This window comes from Microcebus murinus, chromosome 8, assembly GCF_040939455.1.
Source record: "Microcebus murinus isolate Inina chromosome 8, M.murinus_Inina_mat1.0, whole genome shotgun sequence".
NCBI lineage: Eukaryota > Metazoa > Chordata > Mammalia > Primates > Cheirogaleidae > Microcebus > Microcebus murinus.
This window is the reverse complement of record NC_134111.1, coordinates 48,920,818-48,940,798: the sequence shown is the minus strand read 5'-3', so window position 1 is coordinate 48,940,798 and position 19,981 is coordinate 48,920,818. Positions and strand designations below refer to the sequence as shown.

At 39.0% G+C, this 19,981-nt stretch overlaps 1 protein-coding gene across 2 annotated transcripts in view; it reads right to left on the bottom strand.

The window, feature by feature from the left end:
- Window positions 1-19,981, bottom strand: part of LOC142872353 (myosin-IIIb-like) — a 71,397-nt gene that overhangs the window by 32,523 nt on the left and 18,893 nt on the right. For both annotated transcript variants that reach the window (XM_076005644.1, XM_076005645.1), the window contains exons 4-6: window positions 11,562-11,666; window positions 11,217-11,316; window positions 8,027-8,103 (exon numbers count right to left, since the gene is read on the bottom strand). In XM_076005644.1, the coding sequence (XP_075861759.1) occupies window positions 8,027-8,103; window positions 11,217-11,316; window positions 11,562-11,666 (282 nt within the window). The remainder of the gene's footprint in view (window positions 1-8,026; window positions 8,104-11,216; window positions 11,317-11,561; window positions 11,667-19,981) is intronic.

Genomic DNA, 19,981 nt, shown 5'->3' with positions numbered 1-19,981 from the left:
GTTTGCAACAACGAGCAGATGGAAGTAAAAAGGGAAAAAAATTTCTAAAAAGAAGCAAATGTTTATTTTATCCACAAGTCTGTTTTCCAATTCAGAAACAGACCTTTAGCTGTTTTAGGAAGATGCTGAGGACACTGGATTCTTAATACATGGGCTCCTTCTTGTATTGGTAGGATTGCAAAGTCCAGTGTCAATTATAGATGATAGGGCTTTCACATACATCATCTTTTAAAATGATGTGTCTCAGACTCCAATTTCACCATATCTGTGCTTATCTTTGTTGTATGAGTTGTCTCAGCTGGTACACATTTTCTACACTGAGTACCCCATATAAATACATTGTAAAGTGAAAGAACACAAGTATTCTCTCCCTGTCTTGGTTTCTTCATCTGTAAAATGGGACTTGTCTTCCTATGCTCTCTGAAAAGTCCAGCTGCTTCAACACTTACTAGGTACGTAAATTGAGCATGGTACCTCCTACAGCTCTTTAAGCCTCACTTTCCTTGGTGGTAAAATGGGGGAAATAATATCTACTACTGAAAGCGGTTATGAGAATGAAATAAAATTATATATATACATATATTATCTCAAAATATATATATTTTGAGACAGAATCTCGCTTTGTTGTCCAGGCTAGAGTGAGTGCCGTGGCATCAGCCTAGTTCACGGCAACCTCAAACTCCTGGGCTCAAGCGATCCTCCTGCCTCAGCCTCCCGAGTAGCTGGGACTACAGGCATGTGCCACCATGCCCGGCTAATTTTTTCTATATATATTAGTTGGTCAATTAATTTCTTTCTATTTTATAGTAGAGACGGGATCTCGCTCTTGCTCAGGCTGGTTTCGAACTCCTGACCTCGAGCAATCCACCCACCTTGGCCTCCCAGAGTGCTAGGGTTACAGGCATGAGCCACAGTGCCCGGCCTAAAATAATATTTTTTAAAAGCCCCTTATGTAATTCCTGGTATATTAGTCACTTGTCAGTAAGTGAAAGTTTCCTTCCCACTATACACTTGCTTAGCAAGCACAATGTTCAAAATGTCTGACGATCAGTTGGCATGTGGCCCTGGCCATTAGAAGGTAGATCAGCTGGAGCTGGCCCTGGAGGCTCCCTCCTTGTCAGACACATCTTTCCCCCCATAGTTGCTGGATCATTAGGAAGTCAGGGGTGTCTTAGGAAAGAAACAAGGAACCTCTCATGACTGAAGGGCACTCAAGGGGCTCTGGACAGCAGCCATTTACCAACCAGAATGAAAATAATTTAATATTCTAATAACTAGCATGGCCACACCAGTGCACATCAGCTAACTACATGGCATCATTTTAACACAGTTTACTGATGCCCTCAATGAAAATAATAATGACATCATTGATTCTTTTTCTTGGATTTCAGTCATTTACAAACAATCAGTTTAATTTTTCCCTATGTGTAATGGGGGGAAAGGTAGTGTAAGTATCAACTGTCTCTAACCCCCTGCCATCACCATTAATAAACATAAATTAGGCTTGTACCCCTTTTTGCCATAGAAAATTACCTGGCACCTGTGTGATACAAATATTGGTTGAGCAATACTGACAGTAGTCATGGGCTGTACTGGAAATCCCTTAGTTCAGTGCATCACAAAATATGGATTCCAGACACCGTTATCTACCTACCCCCTCTGTGCTCATGGGCACTTGGCCTGGCAGAGTGTAAGATTCCTTATCTATAACATAAATGTAATGACGCCTGACTGGCATCCTCACAGGTAGGTATATTTGTGAATATTCTATGCAAATTATTCACATGATTTATTATAAGAAATTGGCTGTCAAGAGACGGTGGAGGAGAAAAGAGACAATAAACATGGCTAATAGGAAGACTACAGAAAGTGCCTAAGATACAGGCTAAAGTCACAGGCCAGGAGACCAGAGGCTTAATCAGGTAAACAGAAGGTTGAGGAAAATGACTATGACATGGCCAAACATTTCAGGAGATGATAACAGTAATAATAATAATAATAATAATAGTAAAAAAATACGTGGCCAAAGAATAAGCAGAATAGAACAAAAGTCTGAAGGTGTTGGGGACCCATGTGGGAAGGCAATTTGGTATGCTTGGTACCTCCAAAAAGAGCCATGTTTGCCTCAAACACCTGAGGCTGTGAGTACGTGTGTGTATGTGTATATATTTATGTAGACAGGCAAAGCTGAACCCTCTAAGTAAGCCAGGATCCTTAACATGCAGCTCTGCAGGTTCCAAATAGTTGGCTGATTATCTTGGGAGCTTAAATGATTTACTACAAAGGAAGGGTGCTGAGTATTTGGGAGGTTGTAATGAGTTGAATTATGTCCTCCAAAAAAAGATATGTTAAAATCCTAACCCCCAGACCTCAGAATGTGAACCTATTTGGAAACATGGTCATTGCAGATATAATTAGTTAAGATGAGGTCATACTGGAGTAGGCTGGGCCCCTAATCCAATGTGACCGGTATCCTTATAAGAAGATGGTCATGTGATGACAGAGATACACAGGGAAAACACCATAGGACTACCAAGACAGAGACTGGAATTATGCAGCTACAAGTCAAGGAACACTGAGGATTGTCAGCAAACCTCCGGTAGCGAGGAAGAGACAAGGCAGGATCCTCCCTTAGAGACTTCAGAGGAAGCATGACCCAGCTGACATCTTGGTCTTAGATTTCTAGCCCCCAGAACTGTGGGATAATATATCTCTGCTGTTGTAAGCCACCCAGTTTGTACTACTTGATTATAGCAAACCTACAAAATAATTATAGGGCTGGACAAGTCTTCAACCCCAAGATAGGAAGGGAACACACTTCAACTTCTTGGTTGGCTGTGAGAACAGCCACATGGTTATAAAGGGAAGATTCTGTTTGCACCATGGGCTCTTTCACCAGTGACTGCTGGAATGCTGTGACCACTACTTTCCCTCACATATTTACAGGCAATGCTGTCATAACCACCCCAAGTCAGTTCCTGAACAATGAAGCCATGCTGGCAGTATTCATAGGCAGAGAGATTTAAGAACCTGGGTTTTTGATGACTTTATTAAGTTGCTGAATCAACAAGCTCTGGAATCACCTACTTCTGCTCTTATTATATGAGAAACTTAATTTTCTATTGTTTAAATTGTTTTGCTCAGGATACATAGTTTCTATGTTGAATTTTTTTCTTTCCCTCTAAGATAATCGTTCCTATAGTCACAGTATGCTACCCACATGCAGTGTAGTTTATAAAAAATTGTACTGATCGTAAGCCAGATGTCGTGGCATGTGCCTGGAGTCCCAGCAACTCAGGAGGCTAAGGCAAGAGGATTACTTGAGCCCAGGAGTTTGAGACCAGCCTGGACAACATAGTGAGCCGCCCCCCCCATCACTAAAAAAGAAAAAAATTGTACCAACCTTGACTTTTAGATTAACCTTTCACTATGCCAGGCAATTTTCTCCCCAGTAGTATTGTTTCTAGGTACTAACATACTAAGGATACCCCACAGAATTCTTCTCCTACATTGCTGAGTTGATACTACTCTACCAATATTTTTCAACTTTAGTAGTGCCCAAATGAGGCAGTGAGAGGAAATGAATAGAGAGGGTTGACAATATGATAGTCAATTCATGCTGCAGCTTTGAGCTGCCCCAGTGAACTGTGTGTCTTGACTGCTCATCAACATTTGACTGTGGTATGGTCACATTCCATTAGCTACCTAGTTCATAGTATAGACTATTTGAATTAAATATTACAGTTACTCAAGCTTGTGAAATAAAAATGGAAATAAAAATAAGAAAAGAATAATTTGGTTCAATTTCTCAAAAATAAAATAGGATCAAGGATCTTGCCTTTGCATTAAAAAATAAAAGCACAATTCATCTGCAATGGTTTTATTCTACTGGCATTGGTGTTGCATGTAATGTTGCCATATTTAATCTAAATACCACTTATTCATATAAAAAGAAGTGAAAGCATGTTAAGATTAATATTCTATGTAGGCCATATGAAGACAGTGTTAATTTGAACCATAACTGATTACACTTTTAAGGACTGCTCTTGACCCCAAAGCATTGCTCACAGTGGACAGTATAAATGTTTGTTCACTTGAACTGACAAATGAAAGTTGTTCTTCTGGACATTCCTATGGAGGATTATGAAGCAAAAAGAGGCTTTGTTGGAAAAAGTAATTCTCCATTTGGAAAATAAAAGTATGAGGATGGTGCCAGCCTGAGTCCTAAGAACTGCAGCCTGGGTCCTGGAGCATATTAGACATGAGCACATGTCCTTTGAGAATTCTGTACTGAGCAATCAGACACTTGCTCCTGAAAGGTGCTGTCAAGGTCTCCACGTTTTAAACTGCCTACTCCTCAATTTACCCATGGCAACAGGCAGAATGCAGTGCTGGCTTTACCCTGCTGAGAGCAGAACCAGTTCCAGGAAATCTGGGCAATAGGTGATCATCATAAACCACTAAACTGTCCTCTATAGAAACACTCCACACAGTTTATTCAACCCATCTGAAGTTGGAAAGTCAGAAACACCTCCTAATAAATAGTTTGCTATGTTTTAGAACAAGAACATCTTTTTCCATGTTATGACAACCCAAATATGAGCTGAGTGACCTCAGTTACACTTTCCTTTCAGAACAGATTGATCAAAATCTACAGAGAAATTTGCTAATACCGATAGTTGTAAAGCCCTCATCAAATTACTCTCCAAAATCATCATAACCCTTCGGCTTTTTTTACCAACATAATCATTCATCGAACAGATATTTTTTGATCACCTATTTTGTATTAAACACTATATTAAGAGCTGGGCATCCCAAGTCCCTGCCAGAGCTTAGAATCTAGTTGGGATACCTGCCTACCAGCAATGACAATGCAGAGGTGAAGTGTGCTACTGAAGGCTGTAAGGCTGCAGTGGAAATTTAGGAATAGCAACCTCAATGTCAGCAAGGGATTAGGGAAGATTTCCTAGGAGAGCTAGCATTTGAGACTTGAGGATAAAGAAGGAATTTTCCAGACCTCCAAGGGCTATTCCGGATGCTATAACAGTACACCAGGGGTTTAAAGGAATGACATATCTGTAGGGATTTGGAGAGTTACCTGTTGTTCACTACTGTTGGAGCATTAAAAACAAATAAACTGGGGGAAAATAATGTGAAATGAGGCTGGATAGATAGATAGGGACTGGAATATGAAGGGCTTTATTCACAATCCAAAGGAGTTTGGACTTTATCTTTCAGTGTTTCTTAAAGTGGAGTTCACAAAGTCTCTATGAAAACTTTGTCTTTGGTTTTGTTTTAATGATAATTATATTAATAATTATAAAAATAATAATGGGGGAAGGAGGAGTAAAAAACATTTTCCAGATTATCCAGATGACCATTTGACACACAATTTCAGCATCCACATTATGTTTGCTATTAAGTTAGCACCAAGCCAATAGAGATGTAACACTTGGAGGAAATGCTGTTTGAACAAAGAGATCACACTAGCTGAAACAGAGTAAAGCCATAGAGCTGATTCACCACAGGGTACATGGTAATAGTTATGCCAGACTCAAAATAATCCATGCTACTGTGCTCTGAAACATAATCACATTGCAAAGGACAACTGAGATCTACAAAACAGTATCATTTGTCTCATTAAATTAAAGCTGCTTACTTGAATTTTCCTGGCTTTCTAATAGTTTTTTCATAATATTAGGTCATTACATATGAAATTTCTGATTTTGAATCAAAGTATAGTTCATTATATCTCAAACAAGGGGCAGTACAATTAATCAAATTATGCACCTAGAATCTGTAGAAGAATATTATATAAAAAGAAAATAGAAAAAAAAATTATGCACTTAAACTATTGACACAGTTTTGCCATCTTAAAGGTAGCTTGTTTATGCCAGCAGCGAAGAAGCCTGCAAAGCGATTGGTGATGAAATCACAAAAGGCGTTTTCCATAGCTTGTTGATAACTGAATAATTTTTCCTGGCAAGAAGTGCTCTAAAGCCTGGAAGAAGTGGTAGTCAGTTGGTGCAAGGTCTAGTGAATATGGTGGATGACAGAGAGTTTCTATATCCAGCCTCTATAGACTGAGCAACATTGTTTGTGTGACATGTGGTCGAGCATTGTCTTGCAAGAGGATTGACCTGTCTCAGCTGCTTAATCACAAATGTCCTCATCACTTCATCTAATTGGCTGCAGTAGTCATCTTCTGTCATCAATTGACCAGATTTCATGAAGCTGTAGTGGATAATACCAGCACTGAACCACCAAACAGATACCATTAGCTTTTTTTAATGAATATTCAATTTTGGACTGTGGGCACTTCATCTTTATCCATCCATTGTGCCAAATGCTTGCAATTGTCAAAAAGAATCCATTTTTCAACACTTGTAACAATATGATGTAGAAATTGTTCACCTTTATGTAGTGATAGCAAACAAAGGCAAGCTTCAAGACAATTTCTCTTCTGACGTTCATTTAATTAATGCAGTATTCATCTATCCAGCTTCTTTACCTTGCTGATTTGTCTTAAATGGTCTAATATTGTTGGAATAGTAATGTCAAACTTTGCTGATAATTCATGCATAGGTTGAGATGGATTCACTTCCACTACAGCTTTAGCTCATCATTATCCACCTGGGTCTCAGGTCGCCCATATGGCTCATTTTCAATATTAAAATCATCAGAATGCTACTTCTCAAACCATCAATGTACTGTGCATTCGTTAGCCACATCCTTCCCAAATACTTGGTTGATATTTTGAGCTGTCTGCACTGCATTGGTTCCACAGTGGACTTCATACGTAAATAACTCAAATTTTTTATTTATCCATGGTTTCACAAAAATTCCTCTAAAAAATTTTGAAAGATAAACACAAGCCAAACTGTGCATTTAAAAGAATAAGGATGTACCTTCACAATAAAAATAAGACAAGAAGTATCAAAGTGAAATGTCAGAGATATCAACTATCAAACTTAGTACTTAAGGAAATCAGACATTTCATACTTAATAACGTAATACATGTTTTTCTTTTCTAGTTTTATAGTTCTACAAATGTGATTGACAAGGAGTTTATATCTAGTTTTATGTTTTTTAAAACCTGTTTTAAAAACACTTTTAAGATTTTAGTAAACACTAGAATCTGTAGGGTTTTTCTTTTTCTTTAAATGGGATCTATTTCCCAAGTAAGAAAGAGAGGGCCATAGCCGATGGGGAGTCACTGAAGAAATCTGAGCAGAGATTGGTATGAACCAGTTACTCTGTTAAGAGACCACTTTGGCAGTCACACAGAGGAAAGACTTCCATGCTGACAGACTAGAGATGGAAAGACATCTAAGCAAGTGACCTGAGTCTTCTTATAAAAAGAACTCATTTGCTTAATCCCAGAGAGCTGTTCTCAAGCAAAGGTCAGCATACTGTGTAATTAAATGCTGACCTGACAAGCAAAACTGCACTGGTGTTTCAGGGCATGCCTTATCTGGCCAGAAGGTTCTTCAAATTTCAACATGCATCATTTCCCAGAGAGTCCTGTGATGATGCCAGAACTAAATTAGGACCAAATCCCATGTTTTACTATAGAGAGCCAACAAAGTACACAAGAGAAGTTGCTGTGTACACGGTAACAAAAAACAACCAAGACCATTGCATATAGTTCTGTATGACAGTTGGAGCTGAAACCTGGCTCTTCACCAGGTCCATATATCTCAGGGGCTACCCCTATCCAGCGAAATTGACTTTTTCTAATTTATACAAAGGCTGAATGAACTTGTCAGTCATGACCCTTGGAGAGGGCTGCATCTTCTGAAGGGAATACATTTTTTTAATTTCACCCCATGGGCTAGCTGTGACTCAGTTTTGCTTTTCTTAGATTAAGTATCATCAGGATCACTCACAAATTAGAACTCTCATAGTTCAATGAAGATAAAAGATTTTATCCTCCCTGAAAATTGGGGACAGCATATGACTTGCCCATAAAAAGGCATAGTACCAAGGCACTCAAAAGTGCAAAGAACTAGATGTTCCTGCTTACCTCAGGGGCCATCCAGAATGGGGTGCCAACTGATGTATTTCTCCGTAGTCGTGTACTGGTGAGTTGAGCTGAGACACCTACAAGAAAAGGGTATCAGAATTCAGCAGTGAACAGAGGATGATGCTAGACCAGGGGTTGGCAAACTTTTTCTATAAAGGGCCAGACAGTAAATATTTCAGGCTTTGTGGGCCATTTGGTCTCTGTCATAACCACTCAACTCTGCTGTCATAGTGCAAAAGCAGCCATAGAAAACACATAAATGAATGAGAGTGGGTGCATTCCAATAAAACTTTATTTATGGATGCTGAAATTTGAATTTCATATAATTTTCACATATCACAAAATATTATTTTGGTTTTTTTCCAATCATTTAAAAATATAAAAACTATTTCTAGCTCATGAGCCCTATGAAAATAGAAGGTGGGTCATATTTGGCCCATGAGCTATACAGTTTGCCAGCCTGTGTGCTGGAACATTTATCATTCTATCTAAATCATTATGATATTTTTTTCCTAACGAACATTCCTGTCCACAATGCTGCAAACTTGGAATCAAAGAAAAATATCAACAACTAGCATCAACCCAAAATATATTCCTGTTATATTTCCAAATCATTTCAGATGATTTCTTTCTTAATGAGGTACTTCATTTTATGGAGAAAAAAGATTGGCATGTACTATCTATAATACAGCATCAGTGTAGAAGTAAAAAGATTTCAGTGCCTTATCTTGCCTATAAGCCTGAGAATCTAGCAAGAAAGCTATGTTTGTCACAAGGAATAAGAAATTGACTAATAATATCATCTAGGGCTCAACGTTGAGGATCTGAATTTAAAATAATTCCAATGTCCTTTAACCAGATCTCTTCTTTATACCACATGAGAGTAAAGTAGAAGTAAAAGTATACTGGATTCAGAGTCAATGTTTTCCATCTCAGTTATGCCTTTTACTAATTATGTGACTGCCTCACCTTTAAGCTTCAGTTTCTTCATCTTCGAAATGGGGCTAAAGAGAGTGAGATAGAGCAGGGTCTGCTGTTAAGGGCCTGCCAGGTCCCCCCAGTCATGGAAATAAAGGAAAAATCTTGAGTCTCTTCAAGGGAAATTTCAAATACCTAGCCAGCCTTGAAAAGTAAATGATTTACCTAATAAACAAGAAGATAGTAACAATAGCCTCCCAAGCAAGCCAGAGTTGCAAGGTATGCTGGTTCCCTAGAGAAACTAAAAGATAACATCTTACATGTCCTTGAGCTGTTGTTCAAAAACCTGCACCAGATAGAAAATGTGACCCACTGTCACCTAGCCCTCAGAAAAGGGAGAACTGAGGATTGAACTCTGATCATCATTCTTTGCTCTGTACTTCTTCCCAAGGGTCCTAGAGAAAGTCATACCCATGCACCAAACCAATGTATAACTTCTGCTTTACTGATAAGTACTCCTGCCTTTAAAAACCCTTGCTGTAAGCTATCAGGGAGTTCAAGTCTTAAGTGTTAGCTGCCCATTCTCTCTGCTTGGTGCCATGCAAATCTTGCTGCAAATCTTGGGGTCAGTGATTGGCTTTGTTGCGCTGGCTGAGTTCAGTTTGGTAACAATAGCAGTCACACTTAACACAGAGGGTTCTTCTTAAAGACCAAATACGAGAACAAATATGAAAATGAGAGCACTTACAAATATAAGGCATTCTTTCATACTAAACAGAAGTCTAACATAGCCCTTAAGATAATTACAAGGGTTGTCACAATGTCATTGATGATGAGAACTTAGAAACCTGACTACTGTGTGTTCATTCGCAAAGGACACACCTTTGAGAATACCAGACATAAATTTGCCAAGGATCCCCAGGTTGTTTTTGGTGAGTGGCTGTTCTGTTTGCTGCTTGTAGTCTCTATTAGAAAGCCAAAGAGGGCTCTTTAAACTCTATTGGCCGTGGCTAATTTCCCTTTTACCAAGTCTTCCACTACAATTTTGGTAAAAACAACTATAGCTTTCTGGTTTTAGTTTTTAGAAATTTCTTTTGCAGCGACTAGAAATTTAGAAGTTTCTGCTGGAAAGATTAGGAACATTTACCCTCATACCAAATCACAAAGCTGGTAAATAGATAAATTAATATCAATTTCCATCTCATCTGTCCTCATCCTTCTAAGCTGCTTTCCTCACAACATATTTACTGCCCCCAGGATCATGTAGAAAACATTCTAATGCTAAACATACAGCATATTATTGGAATTAGATCATTCCTTATATAGAGAGAGGAGCATAAGACTTGAACAAAGTACTCCTTCTGCTATTTTCCTTTGCTTACTCTATAGTAACAGACCAATATACCTAAAGTAACTTCTTTATTTTTAAGTAATTTTTTCTGAGAAAATTATTCACTTACACATTTTAACTGAATTCTTTCTTACCAATAAAACAATGAGTATTCGAAATCATCAATCTTATTTTTTACTATGATGATATTGATAACATTTTAAAAAGTTTCTGTAAATGTTTTCTCATCTTTGTAACAATGACCTATTGTTGAACTTATTTAGATGATTAAACCATTTAACAAATCTAAAAAGGAAAACCAAATGTTTGTTGTTTTGTGAATATTAACATAAGTATTGCAAGGAAATATTTACCAGTTCTCTGGCCTTAGGTGAAATTGCCCTGCATTTCCTCTCACATGTCCATTTCCCATTAATGTTTTCAGTTCCACCAGCCTCACATATGTAGCAGCAATAATCACAATTTAAAGGGATGTTAGCTCCCAGACCCATAGGACTATTTTTACCTTCTGCTCACTGGAAGTAAGAATGCCTAAGGCTAGTGAAAGTCATTTAAAAATCCAAATCGCTTTCTCTTTTCATATGCAAAAGAAGAAATGACAAAATGTAAATTATGGACAATTGCCCTGAGATGTGAAATTCTTACCAGAAAAGCAAAAAGTTTTCCTGTCAAGTTCTCCTTTTGAAACACTTTTATTTTCTATCTTTAATAAAATTGCTTCTAAAGCTGAGAATAGATTAACAAACAGCATCTCCCAGGGTGATCCATCTGTGAAACCCCCTCTCTCCAGCCTGCGTTTGACTGGAAAAGTCCCTCAGCCTATGATGTAGCAGAGAGGCCCCAGTCTTCTGAGATTGCAATAAATTGTCCCCTTTGGCTAAACTACACACATCAAGAAAACAAACGACAAGCAGTCATTACCAAAGTCAACGAGCTTAACTCCTCCTTCTGTTGTCAGAAGAATGTTATTCCCTTTCACATCACGGTGGATGATTCGGTTGTTGTGCAAATGCTGAAGGCCCTGCATGGCGTCCCACCACCGCCAAACAACAGGAAAGAGAAAGGGGAAATTTACACACTTATTTTAAAGCAATTACTCTACTATTTAAAAATCTCATCAAAGTCCACAGTTGGCTACACCTTCCTGCTATTAATAATCTTTGCTTATCATAGGGCAGTTTCCCCATTGTTAATATGCAATGAGGATCCAAGCAATGGACAAATTGTCCCCGCAGCTGTCACCCCCAGCTTGACGGACATTCTTACCAAGAGGGCCCCATACAAGATGTATGAGATCATTGCTTCATCCAACTGCTGGCCACACCTGAGTAGACCTTTGACAAGCTCGGTGACTGAGCCCCCATTACACAGCTGCAAGAAGAGGTGCACGGACACAGAGAGATGAGAAGACCACATACAAAAAGAAAAGAAAAAGAAATTTTTTTAAAAAGCCCACTGATTACGACTCAATATAGTAAAGTAAATTTCCAGATTGCAAGACTCTAGCTTGGAATAATTAGACTTCAAACTTCTATTACCCAGTCAAATCTAGTTCTGTGTGTGTGTGTTTGTGTATATTCTTTATGTGTGATGATTTATGAGTGAAAGTGCACATCCAAAAAGCTGACTTTTTAATTGCCAAGTGAAATATAATAGAACAAGTAATTCTTTACAAATTTGAAAGAAAAAGCATATTTTCATATTGACTTACTGGATATCTTTCACTTTACATAAGTATTGTCTATTTTTTTCAAATGTGCCTTTCAAGGATAAGAAAGGACCAGAAGAAGCAAGATGGATATGCTTGATACATGAGAGGGAAGTCATTTCAGTGATTTCAAACCTTCCTGCCTCCAGTGGTAGCACTGCAGGCATCAGAAGCCCAACCAGCAGCTTTTTCTAGAGTTGTCATTGCGGGTAAAGTTTATGGGGTGGAGTTGCATTATGTGTGCATTTCACCTTTTCATATTTAACTCTAGCAACTTTATGTTCTTCTCTCTCTTTTTTTCCCCTGTAATTAGAAATACTGCAAGGTTATATTCTGTATATTTGATATTTATGATATATTGTACATTGCTAAAGTCTGAGTACATACAGCAAGTACATGGTACTTTCTCAGCAATTTAAGAATTTTTCAAAGAAAATTTTTACTAACCGCAGAAGTCAATGAGCACGTTTGAGTCTGCTCCAAGCCATCTTAAATCAAGCATTCTTAACTGTTTTGAGCAGGGCATGTAAATACCCTGAAATTGTAGGCAGAATGCTGTATATGCATCTTACATTTTTCTGGGGAGAAAATTCAGAGCTTCCATCATATTCTAAGACCATCCTTGACCTTATAAAGGTAAAACCCCTACTTTAAAGACATAGGTTTCCTCTTGACACTTTGAAATTTGGGAAAGAGTTAACCAGTGAACAGCAGGTGGTCCCCTGGGTTACTGATGCTTAAGTCAACCGGCTTTTCTTAAGCAAGGAAACCTAAGGAAGCACAGATTAACAGCTTTCTGAAAAGAAGACAATTTTTTATCAAGATAATAACACATTAGGATCTAGTTGACTATAATTATGAACACTGCAACATTTTAATAAAAGGTGAGCACATATTTTATTCGATATGTGTATCATTCCCTACTATATATTTGACAGATACTTTGTATGCATAATAATCAAGATAGCCTAGAAATGAATCTGCCCAGGATTTTACCATTTAAATTGTTCAAAAGTGACAGCATATGACTAAAAACTTAACATAAAATTAGGGAATCTTTAAAATTAGCATAAAATTACTATCTCTCAGGAATGACTTAGGAGGGACCCAAAAACCCGTGAAATGCATTGAAGTCTATGATTCCCTAAGTTTGGGACTATATTAAATGACCTCAAAATCCATTGTCTGCCAACTTCAGGTTTAACTTGCAACTCAACACCATGGCTCTGATGGCCCTAATGTTGAGTGCCAGGATAATGTCTTCCACAAGATTTCATATTCTTTTGATTCTAACTATATCTTACATGACCTGAAAAGACAAATAACATTCAATGTTCAATCTAATACCCTCTTGAGCAGCGAATGCATTTTTGGTGCCATAATTTGTAGAACAATCTTAAAAGCTAGGCTTTTGAGAGACATAAAATACTGTTCTTAGAACTTCCCAAACTAGATTTTATGTTTCAAGAAACAAAAATGGGAGAATTGGCCACAGAACTGACGACCAGGGAAGAAGCCAGGACTTGGCATAAGGGAAGTTGTCGCCCCACAAGAAAAAGAAGAGTCCTTGTGGGGCTGTGGACATGGAGCTTGGAGAGACTGAGAGAACAAGATTGGAGTGAGGATGCTCCTTCTGGGAGGTGGGTGTTTGTGGAAGGGGATAATAATAATAGAAACTGAGTTTCTTATGACCCTCTCCCCATTCGGAAATCTAACAGGAGACCTCATAACAGCAAGGGTGTCTATGTCAAGTGAAATGGCAGCATAACATGGTGAGGCAGACCACGCCTGAGATTACAATAACCATTCCTTACAGCCTGCTCATCGCTTATAAGAGATTCAGAACTTTATGTTCCATTTGGAGACCAGGGTAAGGTTAGAGTTTAAATAAGGATGAAGAGTGAGAACCTCATGATAGGAGTGAGTGTCAGGGACCAGGAACCTCAAAGATACCAAAAACACACAGTTTTATCATCACAAGGATTTGGTGTTCACAAAATGATTCAGAGCCCCCTGCCCTCACTGCTATGGCTTATGTAAGCATCTGCTTGTACCCAGATCCACATGTCACCCAGAGAGAAGGGAGAGGAATAAGGGAGAGAAGAAACTCTAAAAAATTGAGTACTTATCCAACTGACTGAGCTTTGAACTGGACTGTGAAAATAAGATACAAACAATGGATTTGACCCTTCCCAAAGAAGCCACTCAACTGAACTTAAGTTTAACGAAATGGGTTAGAATCAGTTGCCTCCTCTAGTTAGTCTGTGGGCTCAAGGGTAAATTTGAGCTCAGTTATTGAGAAGAAACTCATCTCTCTGTTCTCAATAGTTTGAGACTATCTGGTTTATTACCTGTTACTCAGGTAATAATCATGACTATGACACAATACCTAGCCTCTAAGAGCTCACCACTCAGTAATGGACATGAGTAATTATAGTATGGAACGTGGAAGCAGGGATACGCCTCAGGGAGTGTGGTGGCACTGAAGAGGGAAGGGTGAACTCTGCTGAGGGAAGGTGAAAAGGGAACAGTCTAGAAAATCTTCCCAGAGGACATAACATTTACCATGAGTATGAAAGACAAATGGATTTTGGGCAGGAGAACAAGAAGGAGAAGAGCATCCTGAGAAAAGTAACATGGGGACATTGTGTGCAAAGAAACGGAGCATGAAAGAATGAGAGAGGGGTGTGTATGTGAGAGAGAGAGAGAGAGAGAGAGAGAGAGAGAGTTCTAAACACCGTGCTACTTTTGGGACAAAGGATACCAGGATCCTAGGGCAGGGAGATGGGGAAGGAAGGTAAGGGACAGGGAATGACAGGCATGCCCTGCTAAGAAGTATGGGCTTTACTATTCTACATTATGTATATTATAAAACCATGATATAAAATTAGGTAAGGAAAATAAGCTATCAACAGATTTAAGGCAGGAGGTCTTGATGTTCTGATCTGCATTCTAGAAAAATGATTTGGGCAGCAGATTGGAGGATGGACAGAAGACAACACCAGGAATTGAGGCATCCATTAGGAGATGCTGAGGCAATCAAGGAAGGCAGGGTGAAAAAGTCAAGAGTTGTGAGGATGTAAAAGAGGGGACAGATTTGGGAGGCTTTTATGAGATAGAATTGATAGGAATTTCTGACCATCTGGATGTGGAAGGTGAAGAAGAGACAATCTAGGGAAACTGAGAATTAGGAAAATATCTATAAAGTTCTTTACTCCTATAAAACAAAAGCAGTAATAGGAATAAAAGGCATGATAGCACCTTCGTCAGGTCTGATTCCCCAGCCTGGCTCACATCTCAGGGAGGCACATGCTTTCTTGAATTGCAAAGATGCTATTAAAATTCTACTGACAGAAAATTTAAATTAAAGGCTGGGTGATGATCCAAGAGAATGCAACCCTGGAATTTTCCTCTGACACCTCATTTTGGTCTCTCTCCTGTCCTACTTTAAGTGTGGCCAATTTTGCAACAAGGGCCTCTTCAGTGATATTTTATATAGCTAGCCAACTTATAAACTTTCTTTGTAACTCTAGAACCTATGAAGGGATTAAGAGCAGCTATTTGTCAGCAGGATCAAAACTCAACTATGGATTTAAAAACAACAAAGGGATCTTACTCAGTCGGTACCTTTTGTTCACCAAATGTCAGAGTTTAAGAGCTGTCTGACTTCCCAAGACTCATAGAAACATATAATTAAACTGCTCAGGGCACCTTTAAAGGAAGCTGTCCTGTGAAGTTGATAAGCCCACCAGCAAGGTTTTAAAGGGCAGCCTGTGGGTTATAGAAAAAAGACTCTGGGCACTTGGATATAAAAAAAGAAAGCAGGTACACACTGACAATTGTCTAACCAGAGTAAATGTTCAGTGAAATGTGTTGAACATTTTAAAAGCATGACAAGGAATTATATTTAAATGCACCAAATAAAATAATCCCCTTAGAGTTGTAAGAAGGCAACCAAGCCTCCTACCCCAACCCTGAGGGTTGGCACATCAACCTTTTATTCCCACCTACTCTGCCAATCATCAGATTCAAATACAGAGGTGTGTCTCCATCCCTGCAATTCCTCCCTACACCCTCAGCATTCAGGAAATGTGGCAGCTGGATGCCTCTAGAATTTAATGAACATTTTGCTCTAAACCAAGAAAAATAGAAAAATCATTTACATTCCTCATCTATTTTCTAACATTGCTGAATATTGATTCAATCACAGTATGTGCATTTGCTAAGACAGACATAATTTGAAGCAATAAAATGTTCCTTGCTCAAAAAGCCATCAACTTTCTTCTACATTATTAAAGAACGGTGCATGCAACACAGTCACCAGACCTTTATAGACCAGCCTAGGCTCTAACTTTCAAGTAGATTCTATACCACCATATATATTCTATAACAGTCTAGGCCTAAATATTAGTATCATTGGAAGTGTTATACATGAAACTATTTTCACCCATTGCCATTGTGGCATAAATTAAATATACCAGGTTAACAAATCATGGTCTTAGCCAGACTCTGATGGTCTGGAACATAGGACTGGTAGGTTTTGATTGACCAGAGATGGTTAGATTACAGAATTAAGAGGAATTTCTTTTCAGTGCCCAATACACTTTGTCTTTGAAGGTTATTAGGTTCTCTAGAAAACATAAAGCAAAAATCAAAGATAGTCAATATTACCCTACAGCAGGGGTCCTCAAACATTTTAAACAGGGTGCCAATTTACTGTCCCTTAGACCATTGGAGGGCCGGACTATAGTTTAAAAAAAACTATGAACAGGCCGGGCGTGGTGGCTCATGCCTGTAATCCTAGCTCTCTGGGAGGCCGAGGCGGGCGGATTGCTCGAGGTCAGGAGTTCGAAACCAGCCTGAACAAGAGCAAGACCCCGTCTCTACTATAAACAGAAAGAAATTAGTTGGCCAACTAATATATATATATATAAAATTAGCCGGGCATGGTGGCACATGCCTGTAGTCCCAGCTACTCGGGAGGCTGAGGCAGAAGGATCGCTTGAGCCCAGGAGTTTGAGGTTGCTGTGAGCAAGGCTGACGCCACGGCACTCACTCTAGCCCGGGCAACAAGCGAGATTCTGTCTCAAAAAAAAAAAAAAAAACTATGAACAAATTCCTATGCACACTGCACATATCTTATTTTGAAGTAAAAAAACAAATGGGCAAAAACGCCCGCATGTGGCCCGCAGGCTATAGTTTGAGGACGCCTGCTCTAGAGGATCCCTTAGGAGGCATCACATTGAACACTATCCACCTCTCAGTAAGTCCAGAGCAGCCCATTTTTCTTCCTGTGTTGGGACAGGTCATATTTATTTCACTGAATACCAAGTAAAGTCACTGGCTTACTAGATGAATGAAAGCTTTGTCACTTATGAAATCCTAGATCTTCCATTGGAGTGGAAAGGTGCTCACATTATGTCATGAGACTCCCACTTCCCATCTCAGTTTCTCTCCAGGACATGTTCTTATTGATCCATGGATGGCCAGAATCACTTCCATTCCTCAACTGAACTCACTCTCTTTTGCTAAACACATAGTACATGGGTGCAGGATGTAACTCTGTTGCATTTCAAAGTTCTTCCCTTTTCTCCAGTCTTAGTGTTCTATACCTTCATCCTGACTCCAACACTCCAGTATCTCTCACACTGTCCAAGTCAGTATTCAATGCTGCCGTGCTTTCTAACCATCTCTGGTCAATCAAAACCTACCAGTCCTATGTTCCAGACCACCAGAGTCTGGCTAAGACCATGATTTGTTAACCTGGTAAACTTAATTCATGCCACAACAGCAATGGGTGAAAATGGTTTGATGTATAACACTTCCAGTGATACTAATATTTAGGCCTAGACTGTACTTTTCAGGGCCTTGAGTAAAAGCAAAAAGTGGGTGGAGGTCTCTCTCTGGGAGGAAAGAAAAGATTTTTAAAAAACTCATTCTTTTATCTGGTTTAAAAACAAACATTTTTGGGTTTTGTTTTGGGGTTTTGTTTTTGGGGGGGTTGTTTTGTGTTGTTTTGTTTTACTTTGTCCACGGCCTCATTTACCAGTACTCTAAACCATTTCTTTAAGTAAAATACTTGGTTCATGCTGAAATTAATAGTTTCTACCTGCTGAAGGTTTTAACGCTAAAAAGAAAAAGAAAAAATAGCCCATGTCTTAGCACATATTAGGTATCTTTTCTGAATATTATTTTCCTTAAAGGTCTAATTTCTTATCATACATATTTAATGTAGATGAGAGACAATAGGACTTTTAGATTTTTAAAAATTTAATATTCACCTAAAATAAAATGTATTCACAAATTTTCCAAAACATTATCACATATGAGTGTTTTCACTCTGTATTTTTCTAATATAGTAGGTGTCTGTAATGAAAGAAAGCTTTTGTTTGCTTTCTACTAACAGAAATGAATTTCAGAAATGACATTTTTATTTGCTTTTGTTTTCAGAGGTGTAGTGATTTAAGGAGAATATTAATAACATTTTTCTATTCTCTAGAATTGCTCTATGAAATAGCTTCTCACTAGTCCTTTTATCAAGTTAGGCAAGTAAAGAGCAAAAGCAACATAAATTTAATCTCAATATACAGAATGAAGAGAACAATGTTAAACAGATTGTAATTTTATTGTCTGAGTCTCCTAAAGCATGCCTAAAAAAGCTGCAGAGGGATCAAAACAGTCAGGGTGCCACATGGACTATCATTGTCATCCAGCTGTGTGTGTGTGGGGGGGTGGTTATCAGGAAGCGCTGCAGTCCCAGCTAGAAACCGCACATCAGTGTTTCCATGATTCCACAGATAGCATCACAGGCAGCAGCAGCACATGATGACAGAAAAGGCTGAAGCATGGTTTTCCCTCCAGTTCTGCCATATAACGGGTTATGTGACCTTAGGCATGTCATTCCCCTCTCTGGGCCTCTGTCCCTCATTGGAACACTAGGGGACTGAACTGACTGGCTTCTATCACTATTAGAAATCCAGGAATCCCTGTTTTGTTTTGTTTTTTTTTTAATAACATTATTGGAGGCACTGAATGTACATACCATCCAGCAGACTGGTTTAGATGGCATATCCTAGGACAGAAAAGACTGAGGACAGCCAGCATCCCATACCATCAACTTTGGCATGGGCCGAAACAACCAGCAAAAGTCATAAATGCCAGCACACTGTATTGCTGGGGTATAAATAATTCAGTGTCTCAGGGCAGCCTCATCATCTGCCTGTGGTGACTCTGAAAAAGCAAGAGACAGTTGGCGGGTGAGTATCTGTACAAGGCGCAGTTCATAGCCCTGGGCTCCCTCTCATCTTTCAAGCCACGTGCACCCTTCTGGCTGCCTGGGCCATTACTGAGGTGCTGTGCCTGAGGGCCACACCTCATCAGGGAGAGCATTCACTCACCAGGTGGCCTTAGATATGAGCAGCCCTCCTGCCTGCCTGGTTGCACAGAGGGAAGGCTCCTTTTTATGCTCTGGAAAATTCCTGAAAAATCCAGTTCTCTATGTCTAAATGCAGAGTCTTTTTGAGTCAGGAGGGAAAATGTGCAGAAACTGAGATTTCCTGGTCACTGCACATCTATTACTAAGTTACACTAAGGTTTAAAACACAGAGATCTTTCAGAGCTGAGGATAAATATAATCGGAGACACTGGAAACAATACCACTTCCAAACATAGCAACATTGCTAAAGAGCTTCACTGGCAGGATAAAATCCTAATATTCTTGGGGTGGGAGGAGAGGCGGGGAGTTAATAAAACCAAAAAGATGATAATATGAGAATGTTATATGACTTAACCAGCCAACTAAAGGGACAAAGATAATTCCTGAAAACCAAAATCCCTTATATCTTTATATTCTGAGGAAGGCAATTGATGTATTCAAACATCAATTATCCCATTTGAATATAACTAATGAACTCTGCATACATGGTTGCCATGGCAGCCAGTACATATTCTCCTATGCTTAGGCACTCCCAGAGCAAGG